A 20,330-nucleotide genomic window follows, 5' to 3' on the forward strand; every position below is an offset into this window, starting at 1 on the left:
GAAAGGGCCCCAGGGGCTGCCCCATGTGCTAGCCCCACTCCCTCGCCCAGCCCTGACCTGCCCCTACGCAGAGTGTCCAGACGGAGGGTGTGTAAAGCCTCAACCTTGAAGCTGGAGGAGGAAGGCAGCCGCTCGGAACTCTTGTTGGTCCACCAACGCAGCAGTGCGCCTCTGAGCACGTGTGGAGCGCTACACCCTCCCCACCCACAGCGGAGGCTCCCCAAGGGAAAATGCATGCCCTGGGGGGTGTGGCTCCATTTTGCACTCTCCAACGCCCCATTTGAGGCACTTCTACTCGGACACAAGTCCCAGGATCCACGCCCAGCCTCTGAAGAGAACATGAGCGCCTGCTTGGGGACAGCATCACATATCTGAATGGGACCAATGCCCCACCCGGCCCTTCCCTTTGCGCCTCCCTGGCCACGAGGGTGCCTCCTAGGTCCTGGCACCCCACGCGGAGTGTCTGAGCAAAAACAGCCCTAAAAGTGCTGCAGCAGATGGGCCAGTTTGGGGATTTTGACTCTTTACTGTCCTGCTTGTGAAGCATCTGAAACTGAGGGCCCACCATAATCATTGCCGGTGCTATTTCGTAACCCGCTCGCACAAATACTAATTGCTACAATATGCTCTGGAAGCCTCTGTGCAATTGGGTACAATGAACTCTGAAGCATTGCTGCAACCCTGTTTTGGAAAGAGCTGGCGCCCCAGCGGGCATCGCACCCCGCTCCTGCCGCACAGTTTCCTACGCTGACCTGCCATACACATGGCACTCTGGCCGCCCAAGTTGAGCTGAGGACTTGACGCGCCACCCTTGCCTTCTGCCAGCTCTGTGCTGGGGTGATGGCGTGCGTGCCCACCCACAGAGAGGGCTCTGAGTGCCCCCTCTGGCATGTGTGCCATAGGTTCACCACCTAGGTTCACCTAGGCTGACTATGTAGTACAGTTTAGTCCTGTCTATGAACTTTTTATTCAGGAGACATCCAGCCTATCTAACTAGAGTTCCTTGCAAGTCTGTACATATTAAACATGTGGATAGATATCTATCATTGGAGTAAATCGTCTGCTCAATAAAATAGGTGCACAAAAATTTACAACCCTTGTATAAAACATGCAAAAATTAAAATACTAAAACAAGTTTAAAATTACTTCAACTTTCTAAGCATCTGGGTAGGCCTGTCTAAACAGGCATGTTTTAGCAGTGTGCAAGAGAGGCAAACAAACCTCCCAAGAGCTTAAAGGGCTTCTGGTATTTTTGTTGCTTCCCTTTTGTGGTCACCTGTTTAGTTGCTCCTGTTCTCCCGTTTCTGCAGATACCGGAGCCCGGACGGGGGAAAACAGTTTCTTCAGTTTAATGGACTCTTCATGCCTTATTATTGCTCTTCTGTAGTCACCAAGGTTCCTTTTAATTGTTCTGCCAGGGGCATGGGCATAACCTGCCTGGAAATGGAACCTGTGCAAATGGCCTTTCCCATAAAATGGGTCTTTCTCATAAAATTAGTATCTTCCTCCTGGGGTGCCAGTTTTGTGGCCCTGTCCTCATGCGATTGACCCTGTCCTTGGGGATAGGTTATTTGGAGAGCGCCTCCTGGCTACATGGGCTTCTGCTCATGAATAAGCTGCTCTCTTGCTTCTGGGAGAACCTTCAAAGGGGACCGTGGTATAGGGATTAAGGTGAGAGGAAGTAAGGAAGAAGAAGGCTTACAGAACAACAACAAAAAAGATAAACAATGCTAGAGAAAAGCTAGCTTGAAATTGATGACTACAGGAACAAGCACTCAGAGAAAGAACTTGGCGTCGGAGGTTTCAAAAATATATGCAGATACCTCAAAAATCTCCAGAGCTAAAACTGTGATTGCAGTTGTATTTGGGGTGGAGAAATAGGAGTTGTGGTGGAATAGACAGGTCCCAGGAGCAACCTGATTAAAGTACAGAATTAAAGAGTGAACTCCCTACATAAACACCATTCTTTCCATTTCCCTCCCACTGAAACATTTTCCGCTGGTCTCTCTTGGTTTTTCTTCCTTCCATATGTCATAGGCGTTCTTACCTGTGAAACTGTGGCTCAGCTTCTCTTATTCCCTATTTTTTTTGCAGTTGGCTCCAACAGCTGCCGGGTAAACAATGGAGGCTGCAGCAGCCTTTGCCTCGCCATCCCCAAAGACAGGCGGTGTGCCTGTGCAGAGGACCAGATTTTGGCACCAGATAACGTCACCTGCCAAGGTAACAATGTGCAGAACGCAAGTGTGATAGACAAGAGATTTCAAGAGTTTAACATTCCCTAGAATTGTTCCTGTCTGCATCCTGGAAGGTAGCATATATAAAGCAGCTTACTTTGAGATTAACACCTTCCCAGAGACAGTCTAGCATACAGTGGTCACTTGCAGGTGTTTTGAGTTCTCCGCTACTAAAGTGTCAGGTACCATCTTCAGATAAACACTGTCTTGTTGATAATACTATATGTTGATGATTGCACTGTGGAGCTGTATTTATATAGTTATTTATTGAAACTTCATCAAGCAGACTCTAAATATAGTTTGGCAAAACACCATTTCCCCTTTTTTCCTTTGGAAAATGCCTCTCATTTAAACTCTCCCACATCAAACTGTCCTCTTTTTCTTCCCTGCCTAGCCAACCCATCCTACATCCCACCTCCTCAGTGCCAGCATGGGGAGTTTGCGTGCAAGAACAGCCGCTGTATACAGGAGCGCTGGAAATGTGATGGTGACAACGACTGCCTGGACAACAGCGACGAGGCACCTGAGCTCTGCCGTGCGTATTTGCTTGGGAACACCAGGGGGCTCTCCTTGACCAGTTCCGCTTTCGCTTGGGTCAGGATGGTCATATGCCCTGGGCAGGTCTCCACTCAGCGTATGCCCTGGCTCAACTCACATGATGTTGGTCAATCCAAAGTGTTTTTTCAGTTGATAGAGAAGTCTAAAATTGAAGGATCGGGATTTGAATTTGAGGTGTGGGAGACAATCCTGGATTGCATATTTAGCTTTGCATCTGCAGAAACAGACCAAACTAATGGGACCCGGGAGCCTGAAGTAATCCATGCCAGTATTCCATGCTCCTCTTCCTGCCCTGCTCCTGCCTGCCCTTTGGACACTGCCAGGGCCCTGGGCATTTAAAACAAGAGATTGTGTTGCAGGGACATAATTGGTTATCTGATGTAGCATCATAAAACTGCAGAGTTGGAAGGGACCCAAAGGTCATCCAGTCCAGCCCCCTGCAATACAGGAATCTCAACTAAAGCATCCATGATAGGTGGTAATCCAACCTCTGCTTGAAAAGCTCCAAGGAAGGGGAGTCCACTGCCTCCTGAGGGAGCTTTCATTTAAAAGCAAGTTGCTTGCTTGTATGGTTCCGTAGGAAAGTCTGGAAATGTTTCCATGCCTTTCTCTCTCTTCCCTTTTGTCATCACTAAATCTACGGAACAGTGGACAGTGAAACAGTGGTTCAGGGACCATAGCTCAGTGGTAGAGTAGCTGCTTTGCATGCAGAAAGTCCCCCATTCAACCTCTGGCATCTCCAGTTATCAGAATCAGGTAGCAAGCGACAGGAAACACGACTCTGGAGAGAGAGGCAGGGGTGAACAACTGATCTGGTATAAGACAGCTTTCTAGGAAACAGAATAAATTGTGTGAGGATTAGTCAGTTTATTCAGATCTCACAACAAATGTTTTGAGTTGCTGAATTTGATGAGTTTGTCAGAGAATGTACATTGCCTTGACTGAAGAAATAGCTTTGTGTTTCTGATCTCAAGTATATTACTCTGGTAAGGGAGGAGGGATATTCTTACCCAGTTTCAGATTATTGCAATGTGTGTAGGGGAAAAGAATGGTCTTGAACCTTGAGGTCCTAAGCTAGAACCCACCCTTTGCCACCCTCCAGATCAGCACACATGCCCCTCGGACCGTTTCAAGTGTGAGAACAATCGCTGCATCCCGAACCGCTGGCTGTGTGATGGGGACAATGACTGTGGGAATAATGAAGATGAGTCTAACTCGACGTGCTCTGGTGAGAGACCTTATCTTATCCATCCATCAATCACATTTTTACAAAATCCTATCCTTTCTCCAAGGAGCGCAGGTTGCCTTGCAGTCTTATCTTTACAAACACTTACGGTGGTTGTTTGCTGAATGTAGAGTGGGCCCATAGAGTGTAGTGTTAGGTGGTTGAATGCTGTCATCCTTGCTATTTGAATTTTCATTCTATAATTGCTAGGGGGCAGGCAGATCACTCAAATTCTGTATCAGTCCACTTTTACATGTGTTCCTGTTTAAGCCTGTTGTGTCCCATTTTTGCATCAATTTGCATGGAATTCTTACCCAGAAAAACAGAAACAGGTATTTACTTACAGATAGGTAGCCGTGTTGGTCTGCCATAGTCAAAACAAAACAAATTCCTTCCAGTAGCACCTTAAAGACCAACTAAGTCAGTTCTTGGTATGAGCTTTCGTGTGCATGCACACTTCTTCAGATACCAGTATTTACTTTTACAAGGTCTGAGAGCTGCCTTTTAAAATTAATATTCTTTTGCCACCTACTTCCAAGTGGCTAAAACATCGTCTACATTATTTAAGATGTCCTGAATATTTTATTGCTTGTGTGTTTGCCTCCCTGGGCTCCTTTGGAAGGAAAGGCGGGGTATAAGTAAATAAAATGAATAAATAAAAATGCATCATTGCACTTACTCAAAATAGAGCTGCAAGTGTCACTGGGTGGGTGTGGAAGGGATGTGCCATTACTACTGCTAAAGTTAGTATATTAGAACAGCTGTTTACAATCAACAGTAAACAAAGAAATGAAACAAAGAGTACTCATGGCTTATTCGATACTTATTTGATACTTGCCTTATTTGATGTCAATTTAGCTAGTGTTCTTACACATTTACCGTATTTTTCGTCCTATAGGGCGCACCGGCCCATAGGACGCACCTCGTTTTTTGGGGTGGGGAATGAATAAGAAAAATTATTTTTCCCCCCCCCAGCCGCGGCTGCCGCCCCAAGCCTTGCACACGCCTGCCCGAAGCACGGTGCACCCTCCGGAGGGCTCCACGTGCTTCGGGGTGCAGGCTGCCGCCCCAAGCCTCGCGCGCCCGGCGGGACCTCCTGCCGGGCGCGCAAGGCTTGCAGACACTCGCCCGAAGCATGGGGAGCCCTCCGGAGGGCTCCGCGTGCTTCGGGCAACAGGCTGCCGCCCCAAGCCTTGCGCGCTCGGCGGGAGCTCCTGCCGGGCGCGCAAGGCTTGCAGACACTCGCCCGAAGCATGGGGAGCCCTCCGGAGGGCTCTGCGTGCTTCGGGCAACAGGCTGCCGCCCCAAGTCTTGCGCGCTCGGTGGGAGCTCCTGCCGGGCGCGCAAGGCTTGCAGACACTCGCCCGAAGCATGGGGAGCCCTCCGGAGGGCTCTGCGTGCTTCGGGCAACAGGCTGCCGCCCCAAGCCTTGCGCGCTCGGCGGGAGCTCCTGCCGGGCGCGCAAGGCTTGCAGACACTCGCCCGAAGCACGGGGAGCCCTCCAGAGGGCTCCGCGTGCTTCGGGCGGCAGGCTGCCGCCCCAAGCCTCGCGCGCCCGGCGGGAGCTCCTGCCGGGCACGCAAGGCTTGCAGACACTCGCTGGGGCTGCAGGCTGCTGCCAGGAAGCCTTGTGAGCCCGCAGGAACACCCGCCGGGCTTGCGGATAGCTTCCTGAAGCCTGGAGAGCGAGAGGGGTCGGTGCGCACCGATGCCTCTTGCTCTCCAGGCTTCAGCGAAAGCCTGCATTTGCCCCATAGGACGCACACACTTTTCCCCTTCATTTTTGGAGGGGGAAAAGTGCGTCCTATGGGGCAAAAAATACGGTAACTGTCCACATAATACATTGGAAAAAGGTCTTGATATTTTGAAAATGAATGAACAATGACCCCTTCTCTATAAATGTATCATTTTGAGGGTTATATTGAACTCCTAAGGCCAGTTTTGTATGTATGCAATGCTATATCATATATATGGGGGGGGGAGGAGGGAATGTGTGTCATTCTGCTGCCGGAAATTCTATTAATTTCACACACACACCATGTTTGTACTAAAACCTAAGCAGCTTACTAAAAATAAAAATAAAACCTTGAAATTGTGAATAAAAGATTGCTAAAATATGTATTAAAACACTTAAAAGATAATTAAAATCATTTTTTCCTTAGGTTACATTCATCAGATTAGATTACATGCTATTAAAAATCCATGAACATTGTTATTCCTGGATTTATAAGTTTAAATCTTGGTTGCATTTTTTTCTTGAAGGTGATATTGGTGTGAACCACTGACCTATTTTCAGACAGTAAAGCGTATAATTAACCAGTCAGATTTAGTGCCTTGTGTTTTGTTAGTCATGTTTCAGTTGATGTCATGCAATGCAGTTTTCTTTTCTTAGCCAAGAGTTTATATAATATATGATGGGTTTGGAAGGTATTGAAAAAAGGGTGGGTGATAACCATCCATAAGTGTTGTTAACTTCTCAGAAGAAATTACCTGTATTGGCAGCCATAGTTGTCCCCCGTACAATCTCACTGGGAGAAATCACACATCATCTTACCCTGTTGCTCCCAGGGTGCTTGCTGCCCCATTTTTAACGTGTGGTGGTAGACCCCAGTATTTTTTAGCTGCTGACACAGCTATTACCTGGTTGGGGTAGCGAGAAAGATATTCTGAAAGGTAACCTCAGACTACCTCCTAGTAATGTAAGTGCTTCAAAACATGGGAAATCTAAAGGCTAACTACATATCTTCACCTTATTCCAGGAGATGTGGCTCAGGTTGGTTTATATCAGAATGCAGGGCAATCAGTTTCCTCAAGCATCCCTGATAAGTGGCCCTTTAGATGCCCCTTTGGACAGTGGTAATATGCCATCTCTACAAACATGTTTCTTTTGCATGTTCGGATCTTCCCGTTAGCCTTGTTCTAGCTCTCCTTGTGTATTCTGACATTTTCAGGTACCCCCAGTAACGTTGCTTCTTTTATTCATTACCTCTTGTCTCTCCACCCAGCTCGTACCTGCCCTACCAACCAGTTTTCCTGTGCCAGCGGCCGTTGTATACCAATCTCCTGGACCTGCGACTTGGATGATGACTGTGGGGATCGCTCTGATGAGTCAGCCTCCTGTGGTGAGTGATGGAAGATGTTCCAGTGTATATGCAGGTCCCACTTTCTGAATGCTTGCTATGCAAAAATCCCCTTATCCGAACAGGAGGAATTAGTACTCAAACTTTGCTATACATACCACAGATTCAAATATCTAAACAGCCAGAATTGCCCACTCCCTAATTTGTTTGTGCTTTGCTGGTCAGTGGCAGCTATTTTGGGGCATGCAGGGAGGGAGGACTAAAGGGGTGCGGAGACACTCGCTTGAGTACATGCCAGGATACCAACCCTTTAAAAGCATTCTGGACATTGAGATAGATGCTGCTAACACTGTTGTTGTTTTACCTCTGCAGCCTACCCAACTTGTTTCCCTCTGACCCAGTTCACTTGCCACAATGGCCGCTGCATCAACATCAACTGGAGATGTGACAATGGTAAGTGCCACATACCTGACTGATAGCCTGCTGTGGTGATTGAAATAGTGAGATCAGAAACAAGGGGAGGCTAGCTGTGATGGGGAATAGGGGATTATTTAGGGAAGGGAGGGCTTGATCTTCTTTTTTCCACATTTGCAGTCTCTGCATGGTACCATTCTGTTTGCTTTAATATGCTGCCTGCTCATGTGTGCATGAGGGGGGTGGGGCTCACCTTCTATCTGATGGTACTAGGTTGTCTGTAGCCTCATGAGCTGCCCTTTTCTCCCCCAAGAAACCCTGTTCAGAAGAAGCCAATGGGTGGGCAATGCAAGCACAAAACTTCTTGGTCTTTCCATCCTGACCTTCCTAGCAAGGACAGGTTTGCTGGTGCCATTTTACAGCTGAGTTAAATGCATAATTCCATTCCACCAAGGCATTTAATGTGAACCAAGGAAGGTTTAGCATACATGGACTTGAATGAGGTTTACCTTAAGATAGGTGTAGGGAACCTTTGACCCTCCAGATGCTGCTGAACTACAACTCCAATACTCCTGGAATTCCTCACTTGTAAGCAGTGGCGTAGCGTGGGGGGTGCAGGGGGGGCCGGCCGCACCGGGCGCAGCCTCTGGGGGTTAGGGTTAGGGGTAGGGTTAGGGGGCGCAAATCCACGGCTTAGGGGGCGCAAATTACTTGCCTTGCCCCGGGTGCTGACAACCCACGCTACGCCACTGCTTGTAAGAAATCAACAGGCTGGACTTTGATGATCTTCTGGTCCTTCCCTGACCTCTGACTCTATGGCTGCCTTCTAGTTCTGAGGATTGTTGTCCACTGGGATAGGAAAAGAGCTGCAGGGTCAACTTAGGAGAGAAACCATAACTCTACTAGAGCCCATTCTTTGCATGTCAAAGGTCAGTTCCTGTTGGAAAAAGAAGAGTATCAGGTGGCATGTGATGGAACAGCCCCCTCTCTGGCTAAGACCCTGGAGAGCTGCTGTCAGTCAGAGTAGAGAATATTGGACTAAATGAGCAAATAGCCTTGCCTGGTTTAAAGCAACTTCTTAGGTTCCTGTGAGCTCTAGCAAAATTCCTAAACCTAGAATATTGTCTGCATGTTTTAAAGGGAACCCTGACCATTAGGTCCAGTCATGACCGACTCTGGGGTTGCGGCGCTCATCTCACTCTATAGGCCAAAGGAGCCAGCGTTTGTCCGCAGACAGCTTCCGGGTCATGTGGCCAGCATGACTAAGCTGCTTCTGGCGAACCAGAGCAGCACACGGAAATGCTGTTTACCTTCCCGCCGGAGCGGTCCCTATTTATCTACTTGCACATGACATGCTTTCGAACTGCTAGGTTGGCAGGAGCTGGGACCGAGCAACGGGAGCTCACCCCATCACGGGGATTCGAACCGCCGACCTTCTGATCAGCAAGTCCTAGGCTCTGTGGTTTAACCCACAGCACCACCCGCGTCCCTTCACTACATGTTTTACCTTGCACTTAAATAAGTAAAAACGCTAGGAGCTTGCTTGCCTAGTAGACTTAAGCACACACAAGTTCAGATGGATTTTTGGAATGGACACTGAATTTCAGGGAATGGGCCTAGAATATCCATGAAAGGTGCCCCAGAGCTTCAGCCTTCCTCCAAGGCCTCAGGATCACTTTGCCCCAGTCCAGAGAAATAGGGTGTGAGCTCTGTCCACGGCTTCTCATTCCCCCTTTATGACTCTCCTGTTCTGCGTTCCGCTCCCGTTCATACTCTGTCTTTTAACATCACCATTTTCGTATTTGATTTCCTTTTTCATGTTCCATGTGTTTGTGTGTGTGTGTGTGTGTTTTCACTTTGCCCACTCTTCTGTCTTCTCTGGTTGGTTTCTGTTTCAGAAAAGGATTGTGGGGATGGCTCTGACGAAAAGAATTGTCCAAAAGCTACCGGTTAGTGCATAGATCAACATGCACCACAACTCTTTCCCGCTTCCTGGTCTCTTAAGATCCTTGTCACTTTTCTTCACAAGTCCAGCCACTGCAGGAAAACACAAAGCAAAACTCCCACTTCCTGTCCTTAGTTTTTCTGATGAAGATCATTTGATGTACCCATTCTGCAAATTCAAAGAGCCATTCCTGGCGCCTGCTTTCAGCTATAGTTGTTCACATCTGTATGATGGGAGCTGCTGTCACTACTTCATGTGTCCCTCTGATACTCAGCCACTGCTTCTGTTACTGAAGTGTCAAATACTTGTTTTGCTTAGCTGTTGTGATTCAGTCATGCAGCCCTGCCTTACTTGCCTTCGCGGGTAAGTAGGTTCCACTTTGGTGACGCTTCCAGCCTCCAAAGAAGGGGTAGCCAGTGTGGTGCCCTTCCAGATGTTGCTGGACTCCAGTTCCCATCATCAGTACTAATCATTGGCCATGTTTGCTGGGGCTGGTGGGAGTTGGAGACCAACAACATCTGGAGGGGCACCAAACTGGTTCCTCCTGCCCCAAAATGAGAGAGTGAGAGTGAAAAGCAGGTAGCAGAAAGAGAGAAAGAGATAAAAGGCGTGGTCCCATCTCCTGCCACCACATGGCTCCCACCAGGTTACCTCCAATGAAATGTGGCCCCACACCAACCTTGGATTAAGGCCCATTGGGTTCAGTGCTGAGTAGACATGTGTAGGATTGTACCATGAAGGTAAGCAGGTGAATGCAAACTGAACTTAAGAGCGCCACGTTCTCACACCCTGACGCATATCAGTGTAAATGCTAGTGCATTAGATTAAGTCTTCTGGCAAGCAAAATGGGAGGGGAAGAAGGCCACTCATCATTTTGTGTACCTCCTTTTGCTCTAGAATTTGGCAAGTAGACTGCAATGATGGGAGGAGGAGAAGCAGGAGCAATGATTTAGATCACATAAGCCAAGAGAAACTCTAGCGATACAACTGGTTTTGTCGGTCACTGGTTTTGCTGCAGGGAGCGGGAAATCCAATAATGCAAAACAAATATGGAAACATTTTCGGGCTCAAGTATTTTAGAGAAAAGCCTGTCCCCATTTAGAAACTGAGGAGTCCCTTAAAAGCAGCTTCAGGATCTTGAATGAGGTCTGTTCCAAACTGCACATGCACAGACATTCACATGTACACCCACACATACACACCATTGTATACATATAATTTGGTTTCCAAGGAATGAATAGATGTTGCTGATGCCCCAAACCACAAGTAAGATTGGCTCCTAACTTCATCCATTCCCACTGCCCCATGGTGCATGAGGTGATCTATGCAATTTCTGTGTTTTCATTTTTATCAATTATTATTATTATTATTATTATTATTATTATTATCATCATCACTACTGCTAACTTTTTAGTTGCTTTACTAGTGGCAAGAGCTCTTGGGACTGTGGGGAGCATGCTTGGCTGGAGTTTGCATGGGATGGGAATGTGCCATTAGTTCAGGCAGTGGGTGCATTGCTGAAATACCTTGAGACATTCCAGCTGCTTGTCAGGCAGAGGGGTCTTCTTCCAGAGGGTGTGTGGGAAGGGTAGCTCCTACGCCTGCAGACCTAGGCAGCCCCTGACCCTTCCTTCTTCCTTCCTCCTCCTTCCAGACAATGACTGCGGGGACAACAGTGATGAAGCTGGCTGCAGCCATTCCTGCTCCAGCAACCAGTTCAAATGCAACAGTGGGCGCTGCATCCCAGTGCACTGGACCTGTGATGGGGATAACGACTGTGGGGACTACAGCGATGAGACCCACGCCAACTGCACCAACCAGGGTGAGGAGGAGTCAAGATGAGCCAGGCAGCCCATGCCCAGCACCAAGAACATCTTTGAAATTCTGCACAGGCAAAACTTAAATCCTGTGAGCATAGGACAGAGGAAGCTGACCATATGGAGTCTGACCATTGGTCCAGCTAGCTCAGCATTGCCTGCTGACTGACAGTGGCTTTCCAGGATCTCAAAAAGGTTCTTTCCTGATCCTACGTGGAGATGCCAGGGAATGAACCTGGGACCTTATGCAGGCAAAACAGATTTGTCTACCATTGAGCTGTGGCCTCCATCCCCGTACCATCGAGTTACAGCCCTTATTTGCTAACTTAGTTTAGCACCAGTTACAGAGGTCTGCTGCTTTTTGTGTTTTTTTTGTGCAGCTTCCCCTCTTTCTTCCCTGTGGTGGTGGTATGGGCCCCCCTCCCACAACCCATTCAGAATTTGAAACTGAGAGGGAATCCCCTGTTCAAAACCTACTTGGCAAGACACATGTCATGCTAGCTTCCCTTACCACCTGGCTGGCTTCCAGTCCTAGTCACCAGCTGTGACCTGGTTTCACATTCTGTGCCCCTGTCATTCCACCCCCAGCCACACGTCCACCCGGAGGTTGCCACACGGATGAGTTCCAGTGCCGGCTAGATGCACTCTGCATTCCTATGCGCTGGCGTTGTGATGGCGACACCGACTGCATGGACTCCAGTGACGAGAAGAACTGTGAAGGTGTCACACACGTCTGCGATCCAAATGTCAAGTTTGGCTGCAAGGACTCTGGTAATTGTTTTGCATTACAGAGGTGGGGATGAAGCCATCCTCGTCCAGGCAGCTCTCGTGCACAGTTCCAACACCTTTGGCGAGCCAGTGTGGGGTAGCGGTTGGAGTGTTTGAGTGAGGAGACCTTGGTTTGAATCTCCACTCAGTCCCCATCTCTCAGCCTTGACCAACTAGGTTTGCTGCAAGGATAAATAATGGGTCTGAGGAAAAATGGTGCCTGCTTTCTCCCAGGAGTTATCCTGTGCTCCTGGTTGTTTGCTCTTGCCCAAGGTAGGTAGTCTGAGGTCTGCAGTGCCACCATGTAGTTTACCCCCATATAGTCCCACTCCTGTTCCTTCAGATCTTTGCTAGAGACCATGTTTTGTGTTCTCTCATATTCAGAATTGCTCCAGTTCTGTCTACAAATAAGGATGATCATGCATACATACCTCTTGGTGATGTACAATTCATTGGAGGGGGTGAAATTAGCTGGTTCATGAAACTATTAATGCTCTTGGGCACAGACTTCCTGATTGTTTCAGACATGCAGCTAGGATCCCATGACATACAGATACTTTTTCAAAGAGCCCTTGCCTTCCTCAAATCCCTTGATTCCCTTGCCCTTTTCCTTAATAAACCTTCTCTGTCAGCTAAGCTGACAACTTTCCCTTTTCTTTCAGAAATTGGACTGGAACATTGTAACAGCTTTATTCCCTGAGTAGCTGGAATGTTCATGAACATTCTGTGGCATCACACCCAACTCAGCCAGTGACCCTCATAATCACTATACTGTAGAGATGCCTTTTTTTAGTACCTCAGTGTCTTCAGGGGTTGTGTGTTGAAATAGTCAGTTTTGCCAGTCCCCTTCTGGTGTTTCATATATGTTTATTGTCTCCTCTCCTTGTAGCCCGCTGTATCAGCAAGGCTTGGGTATGTGATGGGGACAATGATTGTGAGGACAACTCTGATGAAGAGAACTGTGAGTCCCTGGTATGCAAGCCGCCTTCACATACTTGTGCCAACAACACATCAATCTGCCTCCCTCCGGAAAAGCTGTGTGATGGCAGAAACGACTGCAAGGATGGGTCTGATGAAGGAAAGCTGTGTGGTGAGTGTGAGGTGGAGAAGTGTCTCCAGTCTTCCTTTGTCTAGGAGCACAGTGACCCAGGGGACCAGACTTGCTTTCCAGTTCTCTGGGCCAGGACCCCTCAGCTTAGTGCCTTGTTCTGGATCTAGCCGCAACATGCTGTTATCCGTCTGGCATGGCTGATAGGGTGCCAGAACCCCCAGTTGAAATACTGCTTCAGCCAGGTGCTTGGCTAGGCAGCTGCAATGTTATACTCTTAACCTTAGGTGCCTATCAGCAATATTGGGATGGTACTTTGCAACCTGTGCTTTACAGGGATGCTGTAAATATTACTGAAATTATGCATGTGCTTTGTGAATGCTCAGAACATGCTATAAAAGCGGAAGGTTTTTAATCTGTTTCTAGAATGTTTTTGATTATATTGTTCTTGAGGCATTTGCAACCCTGGGCTCCTTTGGGAGGGTGGGCAGGATGTAAAATGAATACATAAATAATAAATAGTGCTCCGTCCTTTAATTTCACCATCTCTTCTTATTCAGTCAGATCAGATGGTTCCCCACCACCGTGGGCCCTGGAATAGGCAATATGCCAAAGGCAGGGCTGTCTTGAACAACTTGGGCATGTAGCCAGATTTCCCTTAATGACTCTGTGGTTTGTTTCTGATCTCCTGTAGACCTCTGCTCTCTGAGCAATGGGGGCTGCAGCCACAACTGCACGGTTGCACCAGGTGAGGGCATTGCCTGCTCTTGCCCCTTGGGCATGGAGTTGGGCAGCGACAACAAGACCTGCCAGATCCAGAGCTACTGTGCCAAGCGGCTCAAGTGCAGTCAGAAGTGTGAGCAGGACAAATACAATGTGAAGTGCTCTTGCTACGAGGGCTGGATGCTGGAGGGCGATGGCGAGAGCTGCCGCAGCATGGGTAAGTAAATAACCCAATGGAACTTGCGTGTAAGTGTTCTACCTGTTGTGTAGGACAAGGGTTGCGGAACAATGGTATCAGGTTCTCAGGTGCATTGCAGGAATGGATCTAGATCCTTTGCTCTGTGGGCATGTGCAGGGCTGTTTCACACATTAAATAAAGAGCAGTAAACGGATTTCATTATATACTCAATAACTGGGAGATGTGGCTTTCTCAATTCCCTTATGAAGAAATCTGTTTAATATTTTCAAACACCAGTTCATCACTTTTACCTTTTACATACTTTAAGTATATTCAGAAGGAAGGGAGGGATATAAATTGAATAAATAAATAACAATAATTAAAGCATCCTAGTTATACACCTATTATACACAGTTGTGTGAAAAGGTGCTGCTGAGCTAGTGAAACTGCTCATTTCCCTGCAAGGTTTCTTACGAGATCTAAAGAGGTGTCACAAAGCACTTTGGACCTGCTTCCTAGTAAGCCACCTCACATTGGAGGATGAGGTGCCCCACTGCACTTTCTGGATTTAAAATCAATTACTTCCTTAGCTGGGAGGCTGAGGTCCTTGCTTACGAGCAGGCACAGTGCTCCATAATGTGGAAAATTGTGGAGAATTGAGGAGGTTCACTTCAAGGAATAACTCACGTCTTTGTAACCAGGCCTGGAAATTGACTCCCTATGGTATGTGGCTGAAAGCTGCAACAGCATTTCCCTAGGCATATCCCACAGGGAAAAAATGGTTTGAGTTTGTCTTTAGTCCTCGAAGAAAAACATAGAAGATGACATGGAAACCTCCACCCTTTAGGTCCACCTCTGTGGTGTCCTCTGTCCAGGATATCTGCTTCTGTTCTGCCCTGCAGGCAGACCTAGGCAGCCCCTCTGTGACAATAGCAACACCAAGCATCTCACTCGCAACACTAGGGCCTCTGTTGAACAGCACGGCGTTGTTAGATCTGGGTGGAGGGGAGTGGAATGTGGCCTGGTCCCTTGAACCTGCTTTGTATGCATGGTGGATATGGGGTCTGTCCAAGGTTCCTGCCTTTTTGCTAAATTAAATGGAAAAGGGAGTCCAGAAGGGGTGGGGGGGTGGGCAAGTGGAGTGAGGTGCACGGGCGGAGGGAGAGAAACCAAACGTAGTGTATTCTGGCAGCCAAGAAACACAGCAATGTTCCTGTCATTTGGGGACTTGCCCTCATTCAGCAGTGTTGCAGTTGGCAGGCACAAGAAAGACTGCTCTGTTTCCAGTGCCCCAGGGAGGAATGGAATTGCGAAAGTGGGGAAGGAGGGAGGGAGGGAGAGACAACAAGGTTTTTTTTTTTTTTTTAATGATGCATGTTCTTCATTTGCAATAAGCCATGGTTTTCCTTGTAATGATGAAGGTAAAGCTAAGTGGCCCATCATGATAGGGCTCTGGGAATTTGAACCCGGGACATGAGTAGCAGAGTGCGGCCCAGCGATCCCTTGTTCACATATCTGTCAGTACTATTGATAATTTGCAATGTCATAATGACTTATGATGATGATGGTTGTGATTAAGTCTGCAGTCTAGCTCATGATGGTCATGAGCAGATCAGGGGTGAATTCAAAGGCTGAAAGAGCAAAGTGGAGGAGAAGAAGAAGAAGAAGAAGAAATTATTGGAAAAAGTTTCCAATTCCTTATTGAAGTTACTCCAACCCCTTTCTTGTGCGTTAGTTCTAAAACACAAAAGTGCAATGGCCCCAGTAATCCACAGTCCTCTCTCAATTTCCAGACCCCTTTAAGCCTTTCATCATATTTTCCAACCGCCATGAGATCCGGCGCATTGATCTGCACAAGGGGGATTACAGTGTCTTAGTGCCAGGCTTGCGGAACACCATTGCCCTGGACTTCCATCTGAACCAGAGCTCCCTCTACTGGACGGATGTGGTGGAAGACAAGATATACCGGGGAAAGCTGCATGAGAATGGAGGTGAGTGCTTGGTATAAAGAGGAGGGTTGCTGAAGCCTTATTGTCTTCCGTAAACTCCCCCTCCCACCCAAAAAGAAAAGTATTCATCTTAGTGTGAGCTATGCTCACAGCCCACCCTTCTCAGGAGAATACTTCTTGGTTCTCTTCATGGCCAGCTGCCCCCCCCCCCATCAGGTAAATCAATAAATCTACTTAACTAACTGAGGTTCTGCCCCCCTTCCAACATAAATCCTGGCTACGCCCATGGTCCTCTTGGTTTGAAGTCACAGATTGTATCATGAGGAAGGAAGGAAGTGTCCCTCGGCTGTCTCAGGTTTACTCTGAAAATCCTGCCTTTTGTTTGTTTACTTTTTACATGTTTGTTTACTTTTTACATCTAGCTGGTTTCATTGCCAATGCCTCACATTTCATTGTTTTCTGAGCTGCCCTCTCCACATGATTTGTGGAAATCTAAAACAAAATTATTAAAATTCAACAGCGGAGTTGGTGTGGTAAGGTATCTTTGACACTTTTCCTGGCTACTGTGCCTTTAGTTAGCAGCTTCTGCCTCTTCAGTGCTTCCCCTTCAGCACAACTTCTTGGTCAGTTCCTCTTCCCTTGGCCAGGAGGGGGAGCAATTACTTCTTCCCTTCCCTTCCCTTCCCTTCCCTTCCCTTCCCTTCCCTTCCCTTCCCTTCCCTTCCCTTCCCTTCCCTTCCCTTCCCTTCCCTTCCCTTCCCTTCCCTTCCCTTCCCTTCCCTTCCCTTCCCTTCCCTTTTTCTTTGTTTTTTTAAACATTGTAAAACATCATTTTTATGTAATGAAATAAGTGGTTTCAGGAGCCATATTCAGTGGAGAAGGAACAGGGGAAATTGCTTAACTCTTTCCTCACCAACTCCCCCCCCCCAATCCTTCCCAGCATTGCATATGTGTGCATTGCAAGGGTAAACAGGCATCTGAAACATTGCTGGTTGGATGGGATTTGGGAAGTGGCTTTTTGGAGGGGGATTTGAAGCAGAAAATCAGAAGGCAGTAAAATGTTCCATGCCCCTGTGCTACATTGCTCAGAATCTCCCTCGTGATACTTTTTCTCCCCCCCCCCCCCCCCAATGGATGTCAGGATTTCATTGCACATACAGCAATGCCTCTTAGTGGGAGAGAAGAGCATAGTTGCCAACTGTGAGGCTGGGCAGGGTGCCTGTCCCAGTGCAGGCTTCTGTTCTCTTCATGGAGTAGGAGCAACTTGCCTTGATGTTAGTGGGGATGTGCTGCTCTCCCCAGTCTCTTCCCTTGACCCTTTGTTGCTCTAGGAAGCAAAATCTCTATCACTTTACAATTAGGGGAGCTTCTAGCAAGCTGGGGAAAAATATTTTCTGCTTGCTTACGATGAGCATAAAGGGAGGGCTCTTCCTTGGAGTAGTCCTCATCTCTCAGGAGAACTTCTACAAGTGTCACTTCGTAGGAAATCAAGGCAAGTCAAACCTGCAAAAATGTGGATCAAATAGAAAACTGGGTTTGAAAGATTACAGCTTTTTAACCTGCCCATTCATTCATTCATTCATTCATTCATTCATTCATTCATTCATTCATTTGTCCTTGGCCTCAGGCTACCAGTTTAGAAACAGACAACATAAAAGGTAACAGAATTGGGTGGAGGAAGGGAAAAAAGCCAATTCAGGCACTTATACTTAGTTTCAAAGTTCTTCTAACAACCAAATGGAATGGTCATGCCAGTCTCTCTTTTACAGTTTTCTTCCTCCTTGGTGGAAAGGGGATTAAGAAATAAATCAATAGATCAAAATTCTATCCCTGATACTCCCCATTTACTCTGCTGTAGATTTCATTCAGGGGGCAATGACTACCTAAATGACACATGGGCCAGCCAATCAGTACACACCCTGTGCACAACCCTTCTCTTAGAAGAGATAGGGGAAATTTGATTTAAGGCTGATGCCAAGGCTGGCCAATCTGTGCTGAACAAACCCAGCTTCTCCTCAAACTGTTTTTTTTTAAAGAAGATCTCTCTCAGTCTGATCCCACAGAAAATGCTATACAAGTGCCACCATTTCAGAGAGTGTTCTTCCACAGTGGGCTCATTCCTGATTTTGTGTGTGTGTGTGTGTGTGTGTGTGTGTGTGTGTGTGGGGACAGAGTTTTGAAATCCAAAAGATCAGGGAGTATTGGCACTCATGTGTCAAAATACCATTTTCTGAGCAATTGCTGAGGTCCTGCCCTATAACAGGAAGCTTCTCGTAATGCTCAGGGAAGCTGAATAAATAGAGAGGTAACAGACTGAGTCCCTGTGATGGGGAACAAATGCTCTTGGGGTTGATTAGATTAGCGTTTCTAATTTGTGCACAGTAATTGGCAGCTGGTTAACTTGGGGCACAGCAGGCCTTCGGTTTCAATCCAGTTCAATGAGATGTTATCCTCAAACAAGGCAGGCAAGTGTTACTAAGTACATGTGTGCGAAGGACAGGACTCTCTTAACCTGGAACCCCATAGAAGATTGACCCTCCCCCCACCATTGTCTTTTAACTCCCCAGGCTAGGGACAGTTGGCAGCTCCTTAAAAAGCACACATTAAGCCACATCTCAAAGATGCACTGAACAAGCACACCACAAAACACTATAGGAGACAACTGTCTCCAGCTCTAGGAAATAGACAAGAAGGTGGTCATATGTCATTGGTTCTCTCTGTTGCCCTCTCTGCTGGTTGCAGCCCTGTTTATTTCCAAGAAAGCTCACAGACCTAGACACCACAACCTCTTTACATCTGTGAACCCTCAGGATCCCACAGCATCAGGCATCAGCTAAAACGTGGTCACACTCCTTTATTCAAAATTATTTAGTGGGCAGCAGGAGGTGAGAGGGCACGCCAAAGGAACCCTCCCCTTCATTTTTGAATGGCTGTCTTTTTTTCCTGTGAGATGTTCGGCATATCTGCCCATACGACACATGGGGGGAGCCCTGTGGGAAACTGGGACGTGTGGAGAGGGCTTTGGGGAGAGAGCAGCTCTTCAGTGTGAGCCGGTCCGTCTGTCGTCTGCACTTCTCTTGCCTCTGTGCTGCTGGCCTCCTAAAAGCTGCAGCATTCAGTCCGCTTGTTAATGATACTGTCTTTCTTTTAAATGCTGATCATTATGTGGGAGTTAATTAGCATTCCAGGAGTTTCCTTAATTGTAATTACAGCCTGACAGTTGCCTCAACAAAGAGCGGGAGCCTAACCTGATTAGTGCCTCCAAGAGGCTGATGATTTCAGATAGGTGGAGACCTCGGATGGCAGTAGGGCACCAGGGTGCAGCTGGGAATGGTCCAGCTGCAGGGAGGCAGACTCAATAGAAATAAGAACTGCCACCTTTAGTTTGGCTGTGGCTTTCTAGAAAGTGACAGCCTTTTTGGTAGGGAGCCTGATTTGATTAGCCTGCCCATAGCCGTCTCTCTTGTTCTCAACAGCTGCATCTAAAATGATGTCTTAGCCTTCCACATGCCCAAGGCTAGGATATATATATATTTATTTTTATTACATTTCCACCCCACCTTTCCTCCAAGGACCTCAAGGTGGCATACATGGCTCTCACTCCACGATAGCCAGCCACTGCTTCTCAGCCCTTAACCTGAGTGTGCATTTGAGCCCTGGTCTCCCAGGTCTTGGTCTGACACTCAGCCACGACACCACTCGGGCTCAATTCCTGACCAGAGTTCTGAGTGAGTTCTGAGTCATGCTTGCTGGAGGCCCAACTACTTAGGCATATGTTATGTTTTATCCCTTGGTTGCTGCATTGAAAGGGACTGTGCACACATGTGTATGTGTAGCTGAAGCCTCATCTTAGTGAAATGGGAACAGATGGCAGCTACCTTAGAGAAACGGCAGTTTTACCCTCAGGAAGGGGTTTTCAAATTGTGGTCTGTGGACTACCAGTGGTCTGCAGGCTTCATTCAGGTTTTCTGCAGCATTCATACTGATTTTTAATTATATTTGTATTGCTTTTTCTTACGTTGTATTTTATTGCATTACACTTTGAATTTTATGGAAAGCAAATTGTAATACAATTAAATTAAATGTAAGAAATAAAAGAAGCAATAAAAATGTAGTTAAAAACCATACAGCATCTAGCACACGGCGGCACAGCTGCTGCAATAGGCAGAAACATAATTATGTGCTGTACCATGACCCTCAGCAATTTTCAAGTGGTCAGTGCAGGAAAAATGGTTTGGGAGCTATTGCCCATGGGGAAATACTTATATAGTTAATTAAAACATTCCTACCCTGCTTTTCAGCCAGTAAGGCTCTCAGAGCAGTTTATGTTAGAATAAAAGCAAGACAGCCCCTGTCTGCAGGCTTGCTATCAAAAATACTTGACACAGGGG

At 47.2% G+C, this 20,330-nt stretch overlaps 1 protein-coding gene across 5 annotated transcripts in view; it reads left to right on the top strand.

Moving 5' to 3' along the window:
- The window catches only part of LRP1 (LDL receptor related protein 1), a 318,544-nt gene that overhangs the window by 202,070 nt on the left and 96,144 nt on the right, over positions 1–20,330 (top strand). For all 5 annotated transcript variants that reach the window (XM_081851654.1, XM_081851656.1, XM_081851655.1 and 2 more), the window contains 10 exons: positions 2,095–2,220; positions 2,629–2,769; positions 3,895–4,020; positions 7,023–7,139; positions 7,470–7,550; positions 11,111–11,278; positions 11,862–12,044; positions 12,931–13,131; positions 13,784–14,029; positions 15,784–15,981. In XM_081851654.1, the coding sequence (XP_081707780.1) occupies positions 2,095–2,220; positions 2,629–2,769; positions 3,895–4,020; positions 7,023–7,139; positions 7,470–7,550; positions 11,111–11,278; positions 11,862–12,044; positions 12,931–13,131; positions 13,784–14,029; positions 15,784–15,981 (1,587 nt within the window). The remainder of the gene's footprint in view (positions 1–2,094; positions 2,221–2,628; positions 2,770–3,894; positions 4,021–7,022; positions 7,140–7,469; positions 7,551–11,110; positions 11,279–11,861; positions 12,045–12,930; positions 13,132–13,783; positions 14,030–15,783; positions 15,982–20,330) is intronic.

Source organism: Podarcis erhardii (assembly GCF_964252035.2).
Source record: "Podarcis erhardii genome assembly, chromosome: 2".
Classification (NCBI taxonomy): Eukaryota; Metazoa; Chordata; class Lepidosauria; order Squamata; family Lacertidae; genus Podarcis; species Podarcis erhardii.